This window comes from Mus musculus, chromosome 19 (genome assembly GCF_000001635.26).
Source record: "Mus musculus strain C57BL/6J chromosome 19, GRCm38.p6 C57BL/6J".
NCBI lineage: Eukaryota > Metazoa > Chordata > Mammalia > Rodentia > Muridae > Mus > Mus musculus.
Window position 1 is genome coordinate 40,767,937 of NC_000085.6, and position 19,474 is coordinate 40,787,410.

Sequence of the window (19,474 nt, forward strand, 5' to 3'; positions counted from 1 at the left end):
AATGCTGGTGGCCTCTAGTCTTCAGAGAGCCCCCAGACTGCCATCTGGCTTGGGGCAGATCATTTATTCCAGCTTAACAGCAGATGTGACAGCAATGGCACAGGCAGTGTCAGAGCCATCTAGGAAAAGCAAAGGCATGTAAGTAAAATTTCTGGAGATGGCCCACCATTTTGCATGGCCTGCGATGGATGAGCTCTAAGAATCTAAGGAGCAAGGTCCTTAGAGACTTCATCCCAGGATTGCTTCCTGCTGCTGCTATGCCTTTCCTGTCACTAGTTCATAGCCCAGTGATTCCTGGGCATCAGCCCACCCTATTGGGCAGATTTTTTGCAGAATCAATGTGAAGATGCACTCTCACGTTGTAATGCTATGTAGGCAAATTGATGATTCCATAATTCTTGATAATGATTTTATAGAATTCCTTACTTTATACAACTATAGATTAGGCTGCAAATAGAGCTTTGTAAAAACCTTCATGTGTCATAGGCTAATTGCGCTAGAAATAGAAAGCAGACTTTGGACAAATTTATAACCAAAGAAAACATTCCTTCTAGGTTAGATGTGAGATCATTGTCTGCTAACTAAAGGTCATAAACTAGTAATGGACAATTTATTCTAGCTTCAAGGACAGAAAACAAAATATTGACTGGTTATCTGTACAATATGTCAAAACTAATGATACACAAGGCAGATGATTTGTCTCTTGACAAAACGGTGGTAACTTGTAAACATACAAATTATTGCTTTAAACTTATAATGAACTTATAAGGGGACTTTGTAACAGATACTGAATGTTTAGTCAGATACCAGTCTTAATAGAAAGATATGTAAGTAAGTCACTTGTAACTCCTAAAACCTTACCAATCTATGACATAAACTATTGCCTTAAGTTTACTGTGAATTTATTGGAATGTACAAATATTTAGAGAATCATGCAATCAATTCTGCTCTAACGGTTCTACCTGATAGCTGTTTGAGATCATTTTTAGAGAAAATATAAAAACTAAGAACTGTAATAAAATGACGGTGCAGCTTTCTTCAGCTTCATCCAGTATGTGTATATGTGTCTCTCTCCTCCCCCCGCCTCTTTCCCCCCCCTCTTTCTTTTCTCTCTGGTTCATGAAGAGTTAATGAACTCTGAGCCTTTTACCTGGCCAGTGAGAGGCTCTTGAGCCAGAAAGAAAAGAGCCTAGTAACTTAACTTTTTCTCTTAATCCCTTGCTATAAGCAGGAGTTAATTGCCAGAAACCAGCAGCTTTTAGCCACACTATAGCAAGATAGAGTCAAAATTCCAGAGGCCATCAGCTTCTGGCCCCCGGAACAGTGAAGAAGAGTTATAAAGGCAGAGATCATATGCCTTTGGTCTTTGTCAGATGCTGTGTCCCATCTCAGCAGTACTTGGCCCGCCAGGGCTGGCTCTTCAGCAAGGCTGGAAGACATGGTCTTGGTCGAATTTCTGTTTAAATAACATAGTATCACAGACAGTGTAAGCATCAGAGTTTACTTACTGAGGCTTCTGATTCCTCTCTAGGGAGCACATCTGATAATGGCCGTGCTGGCAGAGTCCCAAGACAGGGCAGGGTGTCATGGCGCGAGGCAAGAAGCATACAAGACTCAGACAAACAGCTTTTTTACAGCTGATGACACATGCTTGAGATAACCAGTTAAATTTGTCCTGGTTAAGTTTTTGTCAGCTTGACACAAGCTGGAGTTATCTGGGATAAGGAACCCCAATTGAGGCAATGTCTTTATCGGATTGCCTGCAGGGCATGTAGTCTGTAGGGCACGTGGGCCACATTAACCCTTTCCTCTCCAGGTCATGGTTTTCATTACAGCAGTAGAAGCAGAGTAAGGCACCATTAGTTGCATGCAGCTATTAATCAGTGATTAATATGTTTATGAGAAAAGTGGACTAATAACCTCCTGAAGTCCCACTTGGTCCAACTTCTAAATAACCCTCAACAGCAATCAAATTTCATTGTGAGCTTCAGAGGGGGAAAGCCCCTTTCAAACCCCAACAGTAGATTTGTTATACCAGACTGATCCAGAGGGAAGGCTCAGTGCCGTCCTTCTGAGGTGGATTCAGTCCTGTTAGATTAGACTGTACGTGCTAAGGAACTCATCATCTTTCTCAAATTGCATCATTAAAAATCAGCCATACATATTTAGATATGCATGTTTAAATTAAAAACAACAGATTAAGGCATAGACGAACCATTTTGCAAATAATCTACGACTTCTAGACTGAAACAATTATAATTGAGGTTCAGTCTAATATTCAAGTAAGAGATAGTGTTCTGTACAGAAAGGGCTGGTGTCCTTAGACCACTTAGAGAGTCTAGGTTTTTTTTTTGAAGGGATTTTTTCAGATGATCACCAGTATATTCACTTTATAAATAATGTTTTAATAGATAATTCCATTTAACTCTGACTCACAAGACAAAACTCTTAATGCAAAAGTTGAAACACAATTTGCCACGGTGTTCCTATAAAACATTATTTTGGGTCTTGTAATTTGAAAATCTGATATCCATATAAACAGTAATGATGTAGATGACAATAATTTACAGCAAGATGACTAAGTTGCCGTGTTAAATAAAATAAGCTGTTATAATAAAAGGTAAAAATGTAATATAAACCTATTTTATTAAATCAAGAATCTAAATAAAGTTCAAAGATGACCCGCTTGCTGCCTTTATAGTTCTATAGCTCTGGAATTTAAATGCACCTGGCATGCTATTTTATATTGGAAAAGCTACTTGTGGTTTCAAAGACAAGAGAATCAAATTACCTTGGTGCATACTTTTCTTTAAAAGGCGGTGAAATCTGACGTGGGGTGCTGTTTTAGAGACAGGATGGATGGTCAGAGGGAAATGTACCAACTAGACCTTAACATCGTGGGCTTGCAGTTCAGCCACCACCCGCTCTTCAGTCAGGAACACGTCCTGTGTGCCAGGCTGCTCCGGCTCTGCGAGTCTTTGCAGGACAGGCAGAGGCAGAGCGTCTCTCAGCTGCTCTATGAGAAGGTGAGGAGGCTTTCAAGGGTCCAGCACTTGATAGTGGGAGTGGATGTTCTTGCTATAGAGCAGGCATCAAAGAACATTGTCCTTCAGTGCTGTCGTAGTTAACCTGTCGGAACAGTGAGTTGAGAGCAAAATGGAAGGTCTGATTTGTTGAGGAGACATCTCAAGCCTGCTGAGGACAGCCGCTAGATCAGCTGTTCTCAATCTGTGGGTCATGACCCCTTTGTGGATAGAATGACCATTCATAGGGGCCACCTAAGACACTGGAAAATACACATATTTACACTATGATTCATAACAGTAGCAAAATCACAGTTATGAAGTAGCAATGAAAATAATTTTATGGCTGGGGGTCACCACAACATGAGGAACTAGCTGTATTAAACGTCACAGCATCAGGAAGGCTGAGAACCACCGCATTAGTGCTATTCTTGACTCCATGACTCAAGAAGAGCACTTGAAATCGCAATGACTTTAAGAGGCGCCGTTTTTAAGTATTGTAGTTTAGCGTTTCTCACTAAGATAAGTAGCAGTCTTGAGCCTCCTGCAAAATCGAAGCATCTTCTTCTGAGAGTGGCAAATCTAACTAGTTAGCTGTAGATATCAGGAGGGGAAGTCATAAATTCTGAAGAAGCATCAGAGATGTATCCATCGATTATCGTGTCTCTTCTCATCTAAGCCTTCTTGGGGTTCTTAGTACCCAAGCATTTTGTTAACAAATGTTCTAGAAAAAAAAAAGTTGTAGGTCTCAGTCATTTGTGTATGCTTAAAATTAAAGAGTACAGTATTTCACTAACCATGCAATGTCGACATCTCAAAAAACTAACTGAATTGTACCTTAACAAATGTCTGCTTGTTAAATACAAGTGTAGCTTGCTGTGGTGGTACACACCTAGAGTACCAGTTCTCAGAGGCTGAAGGAGGAAAATTGCTTTGAGTGTGAGACCAGCCTTGGATAGATAGTAAAGCCTTCTTTTAAAAATACACACAAGTGCAGAAATCCTAGATCTGAAGGCCTCTGTCTCCTGAAACCTGGGATTAAAGGCATGTGTTACCACTGCCCTGCAGAAAGCTGTCTCTACATTTATGTACTATTACCAATGTAAGGGCCATTTCTTCCCTTCACGCACTGGTCTAGTCTTACCTTGTTTTCATTGCTAAATTTAATTATTAAATTACGAAAGGTAGTAGGACAAAATTTACTCATGTGATTATGTTGCACACATGTGGGCTTCTGTACGCTAGAGTGATAGCTACAGGTCTATGAAATATAACAAAAATCCTCTTTCCTTCATTGTAGCTGAGAGCCCTGAAGGATGCTACCAAACTAATAAGCAAAAACCCAGAATTAAGCCAATTTACCACAAAATCGCTACAAGATTATTATCGGCAGATAAGGTAGGTTTTGAGTGAGTCCTGCATGTATCAAACATTTATTAAGTTACTTCTTTAGAAGTCGTGAATGCTTTGAGAGATATAAAATTTGAAAAAAATAGAATTTCCTAGTTTTTAGAAGATTACAGAAGCATTGCCAGTCTTTCCTTAAGACTCATGTTTGTGTAGAAACACTTCATAGAACTACTACGAGAAAACACTGTTAGGCTTAATATCTATTGATAAAAGATTCCTTGATGAGAAACTTCCCAGAATTCCCAAGGAGAAAGTTGGGAGCCGGGAAGCAGAATAACTGAGAAGGAAGTTCGCTGGAGGATGCAGGTTTGAGCAGACAGAGAAGTCAAGGGAACTTGGAGATAAGAGTATGGAAAATCTGTGAAACAGAAAAATCAGAGCCTTCGAAACCTGAGAGCCATTACGTAGACTGACACTCGTCAAAGGAACTCCCAAAGGATGAGATAGATCTGAGGAGGCGTTGGCAAAGGAAGAATGTGTCAGAGGAGGATGCTGACCTGATATCAAGCAGACAGGAAACAGGGAGAGAAGCAAGGAGAGAGGAAGGTCTAGTTGCAAGCCAGTTCATACACAAGTGATGCAAGTCCCCTCCACCTGCCAGTGATACAAGCGGCTTATGTGTCCACCTGTTAGTCAAGTTAGAATCCCCATGATCTACTCACTGCATGGTGCCATCAGTGGAGGATCTATATGGGTTGTTGTTAACAGTGCTGGGAGAAAGGTGAGGCCCTTTAAAGTTGCTAAGGCTACAAGGGGCCGATGGTCATGAGTGGTAGGTTTTAATGTCTTAACAAAGGGGCCTTTGAGAGTGGACTCTGCTAACCACCAAGGAAGTGATAGAGGTTGGATCTGGAATGGTATTTCTTTACCCTCAGGTATTTCAAATAACACCAGTCCCTCCCCCAGCACCCTCCCAGAGTGTCAGATACACACCAGACTCTCCCCAGCACCCTCCCAGAGTGTCAGATACACACCAGACTCTCCCCAGCACCCTCCCAGAGTGTCTGATACACACCAGACTCTCCCCAGCACCCTCCCAGAGTGTTAGATACACACCAGACTCTCCCCAGCACCCTCCCAGAGTGTCAGATACACACCAGACTCTCCCCAGCACCCTCCCAGAGTGTCAGATACACACCAGACTCTCCCCAGCACCCTCCCAGAGTGTCAGATACACACCAGACTCTCCCCAGCACCCTCCCAGAGTGTCAGATACACACCAGACTCTCCCCAGCACCCTCCCAGAGTGTCAGATACACACCAGACTCTCCCCAGCACCCTCCCAGAGTGTCGGATACACACCAGACTCTCCCCAGCACCCTCCCAGAGTGTCGGATACATACCAGACTCTCCCCAGCACCCTCCCAGAGTGTCGGATACACACCAGACTCTCCCCAGCACCCTCCCAGAGTGTCGGATACTCAGGGTTGTCCTCAGCCTTGCTTCTCATCAAAGCCTCTTGAGATTCGGAGACCCAAAAATCCGAACTGTTCCTAAATTAATGGCCCATGGGGCTGCCCATGTGGAACTTCCCAGTCTGCAAGATAAAACTTATGGGCGTGCACACACCCTTTCATCAGAGCAGACAAAAGCACTGACTGGTTTACACCATGTTGTCATACCAGCCAGAAATAGCAAGAAACAGCACAAGGTACCAGGGCCTCCTAGACCCGTTCTCTCACTGGTTCTTTCTTCCAGCATCTCCTATATGTTGTTCCTGAAGGATCTTGCAGAGCCTTCAGCTAGGAGATTTCCCTTTTTCCAGAAAGGTCACATTTCAGCAGAGCACTTTTGAATTGTGATAAAACCTTTGCAGAGTACGCTTCTACTGAATTTTCAGTGGATAAAAGAAAAACACCCTAAGATAGAGGTTTCCGATCTGGGTAAAGTGGGGAGAGAGGATCGGTTCAGTCCAATACGTTCTACAGTGCTCCTTGCGACTTACAGTTCTTACAGCTCTAATCTAGCAGCCCACTTTTGGTCTGCAATCATTTCCCCAGTGACACGAAGCAGCTGTATGAGGCCGAAAGGGAAAAGGACCACTCCCTGCTACACAGTGTCTTACAGACTTGGAAACAGATAAAATCTCTCCGGCAAAAGCAAGGATTTACAAGCACCCCAGTAAAGGTGCAGTTTCATAGGTAAGCGGCCACTCTCTGTGTGTTTGTCGGTCTCTGATGACGTCCTGTGAATACCGAGTGTTCACACTAATTGGGAACGATGTCCAAGAAACATAACCACTTCACATACTCATGAGAGGCCTGTATCTTGAATATATAAACAAATCTTACAACTCAGCTAGAAAGCAGCTTGATTTAAAAGTGGCCAAAGGGTAGATATGGGCCAGAAGGTAAGTGGACGGAAGATGGACACATGAAAATGCGCTTAGCAACATGCAAGAGAGACTTATGTTAAAGCGGCAATGGGACAGTATTAGCATGCCCGTTCAAGTGGCTAAAAACAGAAGTCATTAACAAATGCTGCCAAGAACTCTGAGCGGCAAAAATCTCCACTTATTGCTGATGGGCACAAAGAGTGGTCTGGCACCTTCTCACAAAGTTGAACATGAACCCAGCGATCATATTCCACATATAAAATGTGGTAAAACATATTATAAGTAATTAGATTAGGTCATTAAAGTGTTATCTACTAAATAGGATTTCTAATTGGGAATTGTTAATCATGTGAGCTGTTTATGAACTCCAGAGAAATAACTAGTTCCCTCCTGACAACCCTTTGTCCTGAATCTATATTTTTCCAAACTGGTCAGGGTGGGTGTGGTTTTGGGCAACCCGGGAAGGTGTGTTTTCTGTTCTTCTTGTACAATAGCTCTTAACAAAGGTGTTATCAAACAGATGTGAAAACCAAGCCAGGCATGGAATTTTACCTTAAACCCCTGAATCAAATCAAGCTTGAACTTGTTTCTAACCTTTTAAAACAACTCAGTTCCTGCACCATGAACTGGGGGAACAAGGATACCATAAGGCTGTTCAGAACTGTAGCTGTGGGTAACTCAGTACATGGTCTCCAAATCTTATCCACACTAGGCTCAACTCTAGTCCCACCAGAGGCTCTCAGTGTCGGCTCTTCCAACAAACTTGGGCTGGGGTTTGCCTCTCCATGGTGTTTGAGCTTAGAAACTCCCGAACTAAACCCCAAAGTGTCAGTGACTAGGTTGGTCCTAGCAGGGCTTAGCCCCAGCGATCCTAACTAATTGGAACACTGAGCTTAAGCAATTCAAGTATCATTCAGATCAACTAGAAAAGCAACGTGTTTAATGCTCCTGAGAACCTGGCTAAGTTTACCATTCTTGGACCAACAACCAACCTGGTCCTGATAGACTCTAACCAAACGAGACTCGAGGCAAGGCTGGACTTACAACAAGAAAAGCTTGACAATTCACTGGCTCCTTCTAGTGTTTCACTGGGGCACAGAATCTGTGCTCCTTAACATCCCTAAATGAGGTAGTCAAGCAAACAGAAATAAAAATGTGGAAGCCGGTAGCACAGTATTAATTAATGCCACCAGTGTCCATGACACTCCTTAAGGAAAGCAGAGACCATCGGTGAGACCAGGAGAAGTTCAAGGATGGATACTTAAGAAATGGCTTTAAGTGTTTTGGAAAAGAGGAGGAACCAAACTCAAGGCAGAGGAACACCAGTGAGCCGTCACCATATTCAGCCACAGGAGTGGGGGTGGGGGTGGGGGACACTGCATCTACAGTAGGAATGAATAGCTAATCACTCTTAAGGCTTATGACAAATGTATTGAATGTCTGAGGTGGCAGAAAGGGCAGACTCAGCTAAAGCTTGTATTATAAAGTGACTGAGATGAACCAGCACGAAGTTGAGTATAAAGCTTGTCATGTTGTTCAGGTTAGAAACCTGCCTTTGTCAAGCGTTAGCATCATTGAGCTTAGAGAGACCTGGGCTGGTGAGGTGGCCCAGTGGGTAATGGCACATCCTGCCAAGTGAGCCGATCTGAGTTCAGTCCCCGTGGCCCATGAGGTAGAAAGAGAACTATGCCTGCATGTTGTCCTCTGATCTCCACATAGGTGCCGTGGTGTTCATGGGTGTGAGCCTCCTACCACTACCCAAATAAATAAATATATGCAAGTATGTGTGCCTGAGTGTGTCTCTGTGTGAATGTGTCTCTGTGTATGTTCTGTATGTGTATGACTGTGTGTGTGTGTCCGTGTGTGTATCTCTGTGTGTGTCTATGTATGTGCCTGTGTGTGTGTCTGTGCCTATGTGTATGTGTCTGTGTGTGTATCTCTGTGTGTGTGCCTGTGTGTATCTCCGTGTGTATGTCTCTGTGTGCATGTGTCTCTGTGTATGTGCCTGTGTGTGTGTGCCTGTGTGTGTGAATCTGTGTGTGTGTGCCTGTGTGTGTGTGTGTCTCTCTCTCTGTGTATGTCTCTCTCTCTCTCTCTCTCTCTCTGTGTGTGTGTGTGTGTGTGTGTGTGTGTACGTGTGTGGTGCATGGTCTGAGTCCAGGAGTCTTAAAATTGAATCTCTCTGAGTGACATAATATGCTACAAAGTTTGAGAGCCGTTGCATTAAGGAACAGTAAGTCAGCCGATTCACTATTAATGGCTGTAAATCAGAGAGAAGCAACGATGGTTGTCCTTTGTCCTGCTGAGAATGTTTGGGTGTGCACTTTACATAAGACACTGACTACATTCAAGCCCTCATATCAGCCTGACTGTGAGACAAAAGTAGGCCCAGATGCTTCCGTTATTTGTGTGAATTCTGAAGTGATGTTAACGAGGCTGGGGTTTCAATACAGGTACCCTGGTCCCACGCTGTACAGGCATCACACACAGTAGCATCTCTGTGTCCTGTTTCAGGAGCATGAAGCATACACTCTTTAAACAGCTCCACTAGGACATGCTTCATGGTTTATCACTTTTTAAAGTATATTCCACAGTCTAAGAGCACTTACATCATCTGAAAACGAAGCCATTACGTCCTGGTTTGTGATTACCCCTCACGTGTTCTGGATTGGGCTCGTTTCTCTCGGGACTGCACCATGGTAAGAATTTCTGGATTGCATGGCAGTGATCTGCTTAGCATTCTGAGGATCCACCAGATTGCTCTCCAGAGTGTCTGTGCCCTTTTACACTCCAAGCAGAGCATGCATTGTCCCAAACGGCTCCCTAAAACCTAAAAATAAAAACTGAAACTTTGAACCGAAAAGCACAAATCCCCTAATGAAGCAAATTCAGCTCCCAGGACGGTTACTCTCTGAAAATGGCCCGGGTAAGTAGAGCTTTGTTGAACTGTAGTGATGCCCACACTGCGTGAAGTTGTGAGATCGGAGCCAATGAGTATCAGGTACTCGGGGCTTTGCCTAACGCATGCTCTCAGTAAGTCCTGAGAGTTACTTGGTCAACAGTAGCTCAAACAGTAGCTTCTCCCTGTTGGTGTGTCAGCCCCAGTGATCAGGTGGGACACACACGTGCTATCACTGGTCACCCAGCTCTATACCAGGCTGTTTGCACAGCTTAAACCATGAGAGGCAAAAATAGATTGCAGACACGTGGCCTTTCCCTTCAGTTTACATATCACCCCACCCCTAGCGACTTTTCTCATTTTTTCTTTCAAAATGTACAACTCTAACAACTCCCAAGTTACCTACATCACTTCTGCTCTAAACAATTTTGTTGTTAATTAGGGTAAAAACGAACACGTGGGATGAGCAGAACCAAGCGGGAGTGTCAGAAGGACCTGGGGACGGAAGCGGAGAAACGCCACTTCAGAATGAAGACACAGAGGAGGTGTGTAGTGTGTGTGGCTGATGAGACCTTCTGGTCTAATGAGTTAGACTGTCTCATGGCTCAGTATATGCTTCTCAGGGTTCTCAACAGATACCAGAAAAATACAAACTATATGTTCTTCTGTCTCTGGTTTCTAGACTCTCTCCCATCCAGCCTCAGACCCTGAAGGAACGGAAGTTGAAAAAACAAAGCCAATTACTCTGGTGCCACAGCTTTCTTTCACAGCAGAATTGACAAACTTATCCAAGTGTTCATTGTAAGCACCGTAGAGAAGTGTCTCTTCATCATCGTTACCGACTGTATTGTTCCTAACAGCAATGTCAGGTTACGCCAGTACCACTTGCTCGAAGCTGCCACACTTGCACATATACACCATTTTCACATTTCATTGTCCCCGTAGCTCAGCGGAGTGCGATGCTATCCTCATCTTGGAAAGGGGAGAGTTTATTCTAATGGAAGGTAAAGTTGCTCCAGGCCACATATCAAATGCATTCCTGAAGGAGGAGACTAACCATTTTAACTCAACATAAAACCTGTACTGCCTGATACATTAGTAAGTTTTATACTTTGTCATGGTAGTATTCTTATTTAGGTAGAGATGGAGGATACAAAGCACTATTAAGTAAGATTATATTGTCACCTTGATCATTATAGAGCATCTAACGTTTATGAAAACTGTTCAATATCAAGAAGGCCCCTTGGACAGTTTCTTTCTTTGACAGTACAAATTTCATTTCTCCCCAGATCTTCCTTGTCCTTGCCTAGGACATTATGCATAAACAAATATAATACTTATTTTTCTCATCCACTAGGCTTATGGATCCCATCCCCCACAAACAGGATAATGCAGGAGAGTGCACTGAACTGCATCTAGTTTTCCACATCTCCATCCCCGAGGAGGCAGGACCATTCCATTCTGGAGTATTGCGAATGCATCACTTAGCACAGAGTTGGAACATGGATGATACCCCAGTGAAAACTCACATTTATAAACGAATAGATGGATGGTTATACAGAAGGGCAAACACAAAGAGTAGCAGAGAGGACACAAGTACCACCACCCTTTTGCTGAGTAGAGAGGTACAGTAGGAAAGTAGCCATTTATTTGTCCTTTAAATGAGGGCCCAGGATCATTTATTAGGTAAAACAGGTACAAAATGCCCATCAAAAAAGAAGGCAAGGAAATGAACCATGAAAAGAGATTAGAGAACGTGTGGGAGGGGCCACAGTGAAGACACTGCCAGCATGACTGCTCCACTTAGGGGGAAGGCTTTTATTGTGAATAAGAGAGAGAAAATGTTCAGAGACATCTAAAGTGTCCAGAGCAGAGAAAGTAGACTGGAGATGGCCAGGGCTGTCTATGAGAGGGATGGGAGCGCCTGGGAGTAAGAATAGAATACTGAGAGAGTGGGGTGGGTGGAGGGGGCAACTCATGCAGATGGAATTTTTATTTTGTTTTTTTTCAAGATAGGGTTTCTCTGTGTAGCCCAGGCTGGCCTTGAACTCACAGAGATCCGCCTGCCTCTGGCTTCCATGTGAGTGCATCGCTACTGCCCTTAAGGTTGGGGTCGTGAAACCATGCAGATTCAAAGGAGGATGATTACACGGTGTTAAAGGAGGATAGTGGGAGGAATGACTCCCTTTGGGTACGGTAAACCCATTTCATAAGTTTCTGAGGACTGCTGGCTTCTATCTAACTTCCAGAAATCCTCCTGTAGTCCAGCTTGAGCTTATTTCTAGACGTATGGAGAGCCTGAGACCTGACAGAGGGAAAGAGGATATGCATGTCAGAAAACCTAGAAAAGTCATGGTGGGATTAAGGCAAGCTACAAGAAATACAGTCTTCCAAAGCGGTCGCCATGAGACAGCATCAGCCTTCCAAAGTGGTCGCCATCAGACAGCATGGCTGCCCATCTCACAGATCAAAACCAATCCTCTAGAGAGGAGTAAAATGTTCATGCCAAGGCCAGAAATGGAAAGAGTGGAGATGAGGGAAGAATCAGATGGCGTGGAAACTTAAGGGTTCTTTGGAGAGGCAGTTGTGTTGGATGGTGTTTTGCTGGGGCAAACACGTGAAGGAGTGTTTTCCTGAAGTGGACACAGGTGAGAGACTGGGGCAGACTCATAAATGTTTCACTGAAGCAGACACAGGTGAAAGGATGTTCTGCTAAAGCAAGCACGTGAAAGGACATGTGATGAAGGAGTCTTTGCTAGCAATACACATGGATTGGCCCGCCTTACATTGCGTAGTTGATCTGCATTTATTGGGACCCCATAGAGAGAAACACACCAAAAACCTGATGATGTACTGCAGTTTCTTGCCATTTCTTTGGACTCGGGCAGATTGGCAGAGTGATGTCAGCTGAGACAGACGCACATGCTGAGGCAAGACCCACGGAGGACTTGTGGTGTCTGGAGGGAATAAATACAACTCAACGGACAGTGACAGAGGCTGAGCTTGGCTTGCTTACAGAGCTATCTGTGCAAAGCTTGTGGGTCTCACATCTTCACCGATCTTCACTTCCCTGAGAGAGGCACAGCCAAGAACTTCTCCTGGCGTTCCTGTGGAGCCTGCTCCCTCCTGCTGACTCCAGCCAAGGCTGAAGCCTGGCTGTTTCTGATAGGTAGCGCCACCGCTGTTGATTCCTGTTTGCAACCCCCCTCTACTGAACTGGACTGCTGGTATATCCATGAAGTATTATTTGCGAGTGGATCAAGCTGCTGCTGCTAACCTGTGAACTGAACTGTCAATTTCTAGACAACACAGACAGAAGTTTCTCCAAAGAACCATTTTTTATTGAATATTTTATTTATATTTCAAATGTTATCTCCTTTCTCTGTTTCCCCTCTGAAAACCCCCTATTCCATCCCCTCTACCCCTGCTTCTATGAGGGTGCTCCCACAATCACCCACTCCTACCTCCCCACCCATTCCACTACACTGGGGCATCGAGTCTTCACAGGACCATGGGCCTCTCCTCCCATTGATGTCCAATAAGGCCATCCTCTGCTACATATGCAGCTGGAACCATGGGTCCCTCCATGTGTACTCTTTGGTTGGTGGTTTAGTCTCTGGGAGCTCTGAGGGGTCTGGTTGGTTCATATTGTTGTTCTTCCATTGGGGACCCTGTGCTCAGTTCAATGGTTAGCTGCGAGCATCTGCCTCTGTATTTGTCAGGCTCTGGTAGAGCCTTTCAGGAGACAGCTATATCAGGCTCCTGTCAGCAAGCACTTCTTGGCATCAACAATAGTGTCTGGGTTTGGTGTCTGTATATGGGATGGATCCCCAGGTGGGGCAGTATCTGGATGGCCTTTCCTTCAGTCTCTGATCCAGACTTGTCTCCATATTTCCTCCCATGAGTATGTTGTTCCCCCTTTTAAGAAGGACTGAAGCATTCATACTTTGGTCTTCCTTCTTCTTGAGCTTCATGTGGTCTATGAATTGTATCTTGGGTGTTCTGAGCTTTGGGGCTAATATCCACTTATCAGTGAGTGCATTCCATGTGTGTTCTTTTGTGACTGGGTTACCTCACTCATGAAGATATTTTCTAGTTCCATCCACTTGCCTAAGAATTTCATAAAGTCTCTGTTTTTTAATAGCTGAGTAGTACTCCATTGTGTTCATGTACCACATTTTCTGTATCCATTTCTCTGTTGAAGGACATCTGTGTTCTTTCCAGCTTCTGGCTGTTACAAATATAAGGCAACTATGAACATAGTGGAGCATGTGTCCTTGTTATGTGTTGGAGCATCATTTGGGTATATGCCCAGGAGTGGTATAGCTGGGCCCTTAGGTAGTACTATATCCAATTTTCTGAGGAACCACCAAACTGATTTCCATAGTAGTAGTACCAGCTTGCAATCCTACCAACAATGGAGGAGTGATCCTCTTTCTCTACATCCTCACCAGCATCTGCTATCACCTGAGTTTTTGATCTTAGCCATTACGACTGGTGGTGAGGTGGAATCTCAGGGTTGTTTTGACTTGCATTTCCCTGATGACTGAAGATGTTCAACATTTCTTTAGGTGCTTCTCAGCCATTCAATATTCCTCAGTTGAAAAAAATTTTTAGCTCTGTACCCCATTTTTAATAGGGTTATTTGGTTCTCTGGAGTCTAACTTCTTGAGTTCTTTGTATATATTGGATATTAGCCCTCTATTGGATGTGCCTATAACCAAGCAAGTGAACAATCTGTATGACAAGAACTTCAAGTCTCTGAAGAAAGAAATCAAAGATCTCAGAAGATGGAAAGATCTCCCATGTTCATGGATTGGCAGGATTAATATAGTAAAAATGCCCATCTTACCGAAAGCAATCTACAGATTCAGTGCAATTCCCATCAAAATTCCAACTCAATTCTTCATAGAGTTAGAAAGAACAATTCTCAAATTCATTTGGAATAACAAAAACAAAAACAAAACACCCAGGATAGGGAAAAATATTCTCAACAATAAAAGAACTTCTGGGGGAGTCAGCATCCCTGACCTCAAGCTGTACTACAGAGCAATAGTGATAAAAGCTGCATGGTATTGGTACAGTGACAGGCAGGTAGATCAATGGAATAGACTTAAGGACCCAGAAATGAACCCATACACCTATGGCCACTTGATCTTTGACAAAGGAACTAAAACCTTCCAGTGGGAAAAAGACTGCATATTCAACAAATGGTGCTGGCTCAACTGGCGGTCAGCACGTAGAAGAATGCAAATCAGTCCATCCTTATCTCCTTGTACAAAGCTCAAGTCCCAGTGGATTAAGAACCTCCACATAAAACCAAATACACTGAAACTAATAGAGGAGAAAGTGGACCTCGAACACAGGGCACAGGGGAAATTTTCCTGAACAGGACACCAATGGCTTATGCTCTAAGATCAAGAATCAACAAATGGGACTTCATAACATTGCAAAGGTTCTGTAAGGCAAAGGACACTGTCAGTAGGACAAAACTGCAACCAACAGATTGGGAAAGATCTTTACCAAAGAACCTTTCTAAACAGGTCCACTTCTCCCCTCCCCATCATCCTTTCTTTTCCATTACCTCTGGTGGGTGGTGGGCTACAAGGGAGGTTAAAGCCTTTATAACCATCATTAAAAAATAAGTTTTGAAAAAATTAAATTAGAATTAAAGATCATTTACAACAGAAGAAAAGGGGCACTGTTTCCTGAAGATAATATAATTCTGAGGTGGTAAATTTTCATAATGTGGAGAGCACAGCCTAAGGTCTGTAAAGCCCTTGGCAATTAGGATGGCCACACATGATTTGACTTTCAAATAAGCTCAGTTTATTCACACAAACATTCCTTATAATATCATGCTAATATTAAAAGTTAAAACCAGACATCTCACCAAGCAGGGAAGAGCTGTTTGGGCTAAAATACAGCCTCTGGCTTTCGCTGGCTTTCACTGTGGTATCTTCTCTGGCACAAATGCTCTGAACCTTAGAGGCTCAACACAAATCTTCAGTGAAGTCCTTCAGCTGGGGCAGGCAGGAGGATGGCACTGGTGGATGTCAGAGGTCAGGACATCCCCAAGGATGCTGGCCACTGCCTGTATGAGCCCAGTGACAGTGTCAGAAGTTCAGTGGCTACTGAGACCAGGAGCACACACAGAGTATCAAAGCCTTGCTGACAGATATCAACACAGAGACTACAGGAACCAACAGTGTGACCCCAGAGACCATTCCTAAAGTTCCACTTTTTGTATCATGTTATTGGGCTGTGGCTTTAGGCTACCAGGGCTTACAGTTCATGAGTGGTTCACCAGAACATCAACACCATCTTGGAACCACGTCATTAGTAAGTGTATCCAGGCTGGTCCCTGGGCTAGGCTCCAGTCTGAGGTGGCCTCCCAGGGGCTTGCTTCTGAGACCTTCCTCTTCCCCTAGCTGCCCAGTGGCAAGCTTAGGCATCATATTTTAAATTTCAGAAGACAACACACAGGGCAGCTTTCTCTGGAGTATCTGGGAGGGTGGAAGAGACAAAGAGAAGGTTGAAGAAATGTTTGTCCTGAGAGGGTTACAAGAAAATGGGTGGGCAAGAAATGGGAAGAGAGACTCTGGCCCATAAGCTGATTAGGGCAGAAGTGAGAGAAGGGTTTCAGGCCTAGGCTTAACTCCCAGTAACAGCTCTAAAATCAAGCCTTAATCCTCACTGGGTCAGATGGCTTGCTGAGAACAAATTAGGCATAAAGAATACTGGGAACTTCCTGTCACCCACTGGGTGATTTTATGACTAGCAAGTGTTTCCATAAAGGTCTGAGGAAAGTGACATAGTGTCTCACCTATTGTAGTGTCCAGAGGGGGTCTGGGGAGTCAGGTGGGGAATGCCTTCTCTGTGGTCCTTCAGGAAAGGGGCAAACACTGCCTGCAGCCTATGAGATTTACAATTTCTTTAACAGAAAATAAGGTGTGTGTGTGTGTGTGTGTCAAAGCTCCCTCCTTCCTACTCTTATAAGACATCTGATAAATGCTATAGTGTCTTTAAGATATGACTTGGCAGAATTAACAGCCAAATCTTGATTTCATTTCCTTCCTATTTTTGAATGTATGTCTTTCTTCAAAAACAATTGAAAATTGTTTTTCAATTTTCAGTTTTACAATTAAAAAACTGTAAAGAGGATATTTTTATCACATAAAATTATTTATGGTGCTATTGGACTTAAAGATAGAATTTATCTTCTGAAATGGTCATTCTCTTATCTTTTTAAGCCACTCTTAGATAATTTGGGAGGGGGGAAGAGCGTTTTATATGGTCTCTGCTTTTGTGGGTCATCTAATGATTTGTTTGATTCATTTAGATATGAGCAAAAGAGGAGAGCCAAAATGCAGAAGCTTAAATATTTTATCAAAATATTTTACAACAATAAACAGGTTTCTCGCACCTCAGTATCTCCCCTACAGTTTGACTTTAAAGTCATGTTTCAACAAATTTTTAACATTCAGCTGATATATTGGCCGGAAACAATCTGCTTGGAGGTATGCCGTTGCCATTTGCCTTTGTCTTGTTCTATGCCAAAAGTGTCATTTTCTCTTGTTGACGCCTGTTATATAGGGTAGGCTATTTCTTTTATATTAAGGAATATGTTTTATATTAAGGAATGTCTGGCTTCTATGGTTAGCGATGTATTTACAGCTAACAAATGTATAACCCACTTCATCCACGATCTTTCATGTCAGAAGCATAAGATTGTTTGTGGGTGCTCCACATAATATCGTTCTGTTAAGATTCCTGCCAGCCTGGAATGCAGCGGTACCCATTCATTCCAAGTGAACTGTTGACGCTGCAGTAGGCCAGAGAGCTATTGTGTCAGCCACCACTGCTCATTCCCCAACCCCCACTTGGTGGCTTCGATCTGTTGAAGGGAGTCTCTTCTTCATCCTCCTTTTCTCTTCTTGCTGTTACTCTTAAGGAACCAGGTAGGTGAACACACAACAGACCCCCGGTCTCTCAGGCTCACATGTTTGAACACTTAGTCTTCCATTGGTGGTATTATCTAGGAAGGTCCTAAGGGGTTGAGCCTTGTTGGAGGAAGTGGGTCCATGTAAAATATAAAATCGACTTCCTGTTCTTGCTCTGCTTTTAAGGGCAGTCACAGTAGGGCCAACCAGGTTCCTGTTCCCGACTTAACTCTGTGAATGCAATGTAGTAGGACAGTGCTATTTTAATCATAGTAGTTTTCAAAAATGATTCAAGTGAGTTACTGGGAGTTCTTCTATTTTCCCATTGTCCCTGTTTTGCATTTTGGTGAGTTGTCAACCATTTGTCTTATATTCAGGTTTATGAAGTAAGTAAAAGGTCAACTTTACTGGTTAAACTGTATCTGCCTTTACCTAACAAGACAGAGCTGAAAGGCAAGACTGTCCTGGAATATACAGAATTTAGTTCTGATAAACTGGTCATACCTATGGACGGAGGCGTAGGAAGCAGTGAGTTTGTTTAAAATTTCCTCCCCATGCCTTTTTTTTTTTTTATCTTGATTCATACCAAATTCTGGGCACCCTAGCTGGGTGTTCTGAACAAAGCTCTTCCTGGGGAGATGCAGCACACATCTATTCACTCTAGATAGGGAGCCCAGGTCAGAACAAAGTATGGGTACCACCACAGTTCAAATTTGTTTTATTGAGGTTCCTTAGAGGAGCAGAGATGACACAAAGGCAGATGCATCACCAAAGCCCACCCAGCATGGATGACGGCTCACAAAGCAGGGAAACTGGAACACAGCCTGCAGACAGCTCAGCAGGTTGGAGGATGCTCTTGCTAGGTGTCTCTGTTGCTCTAAACCTCTTCCAGGCAGCTGGGCTGGTTTCTGATTCTCCCAGGCACTTTCTCTTTTTCTCAGAGAAATACTTAGCTTTTATTCTTATTCTGCTAGAGAGGAACCTAGTGAATCTGGTCGGTTTCAGGGACTTCCTGAAGCTATTTTGAGTTGTTTGCCATTCTGTTTAAAGTTCCCCAGCAAATTAGAATGTTTCAGTCTGAATGAAATTTATACAACACTGGTTATGGTGGCATCTGCCTATAATCCCAGCTCTCAGAAGGTCAAAGAGGATAGTGAATTCCAGGCCAGCCTGGGCTCTATAGCAAGTCTCAGGAAAAATAAAATCCTATTTACAGTATTTTGGTTACCAAAAAATTACTCCAGGTGTCAAAAACTAGCTTGCTTAACACTGTCTTGAATCAGGTCTTTGGGAAACTTAAACATTGCCATGAACATCTATGCCTTTTCTAGTCCTATGGAAGAGAAGCATTGTGGATTCTAGAGTATAAGCTCTGATGTGTGCATGTGTGTATTTGTATGGTGCATGTGGGGTATAAGTGTATGTATGTAAGTGTGGTGTATATGTAATATGCTTGTATGTATAGGCTAAAGATGGATGCTAAGTGTCTTTTGTCAATCATCCTTTACCTCATTTTTGAGATGATCTCTTACTGAACCAGCAGGCTGGTCAGCATACTCCAGGATCTGCCTCCCCCTACCTCCCCAGGGCTGGGGTTACAGAGGTGTACCCTCATGCCCAGCCAGCCTTTTACTAGAGTGCTGGAGATCTGAACTCGGGTCCTCTTCTGAGCTATCTTCCCAGTCTAGAAATTTGATTCTGACCTCTTTCTTTTAATGACTGTAAGGATGCTGCAGGATATGTCTGCTATTCTTCAAACAGTATAGAAGGTAAAGAGAAAAGAAGAAAACGAGGGACTCAGAATAGGGAAGAAGGAAAGAGGAGGTTTTCTATCCCTTTGTTCGATTGACTTTATTCGTCTTAT

The 19,474-nt window shown here is 43.4% G+C and overlaps 1 protein-coding gene across 2 annotated transcripts in view; it reads left to right on the top strand.

Annotated features, from left to right (window-relative positions):
- Positions 1 to 19,474, top strand: part of Cc2d2b (coiled-coil and C2 domain containing 2B) — an 81,026-nt gene that overhangs the window by 19,184 nt on the left and 42,368 nt on the right. The window contains exons 10-17 of one of the 2 annotated variants that reach the window (XM_011247419.2): positions 2,817 to 3,026; positions 4,324 to 4,421; positions 6,434 to 6,574; positions 9,351 to 9,467; positions 10,110 to 10,212; positions 10,350 to 10,468; positions 17,010 to 17,187; positions 17,988 to 18,138. In XM_011247419.2, the coding sequence (XP_011245721.2) occupies positions 2,817 to 3,026; positions 4,324 to 4,421; positions 6,434 to 6,574; positions 9,351 to 9,467; positions 10,110 to 10,212; positions 10,350 to 10,468; positions 17,010 to 17,187; positions 17,988 to 18,138 (1,117 nt within the window). The remainder of the gene's footprint in view (positions 1 to 2,816; positions 3,027 to 4,323; positions 4,422 to 6,433; positions 6,575 to 9,350; positions 9,468 to 10,109; positions 10,213 to 10,349; positions 10,469 to 17,009; positions 17,188 to 17,987; positions 18,139 to 19,474) is intronic. The other variant, NM_001376940.1, reaches the window with a different exon arrangement.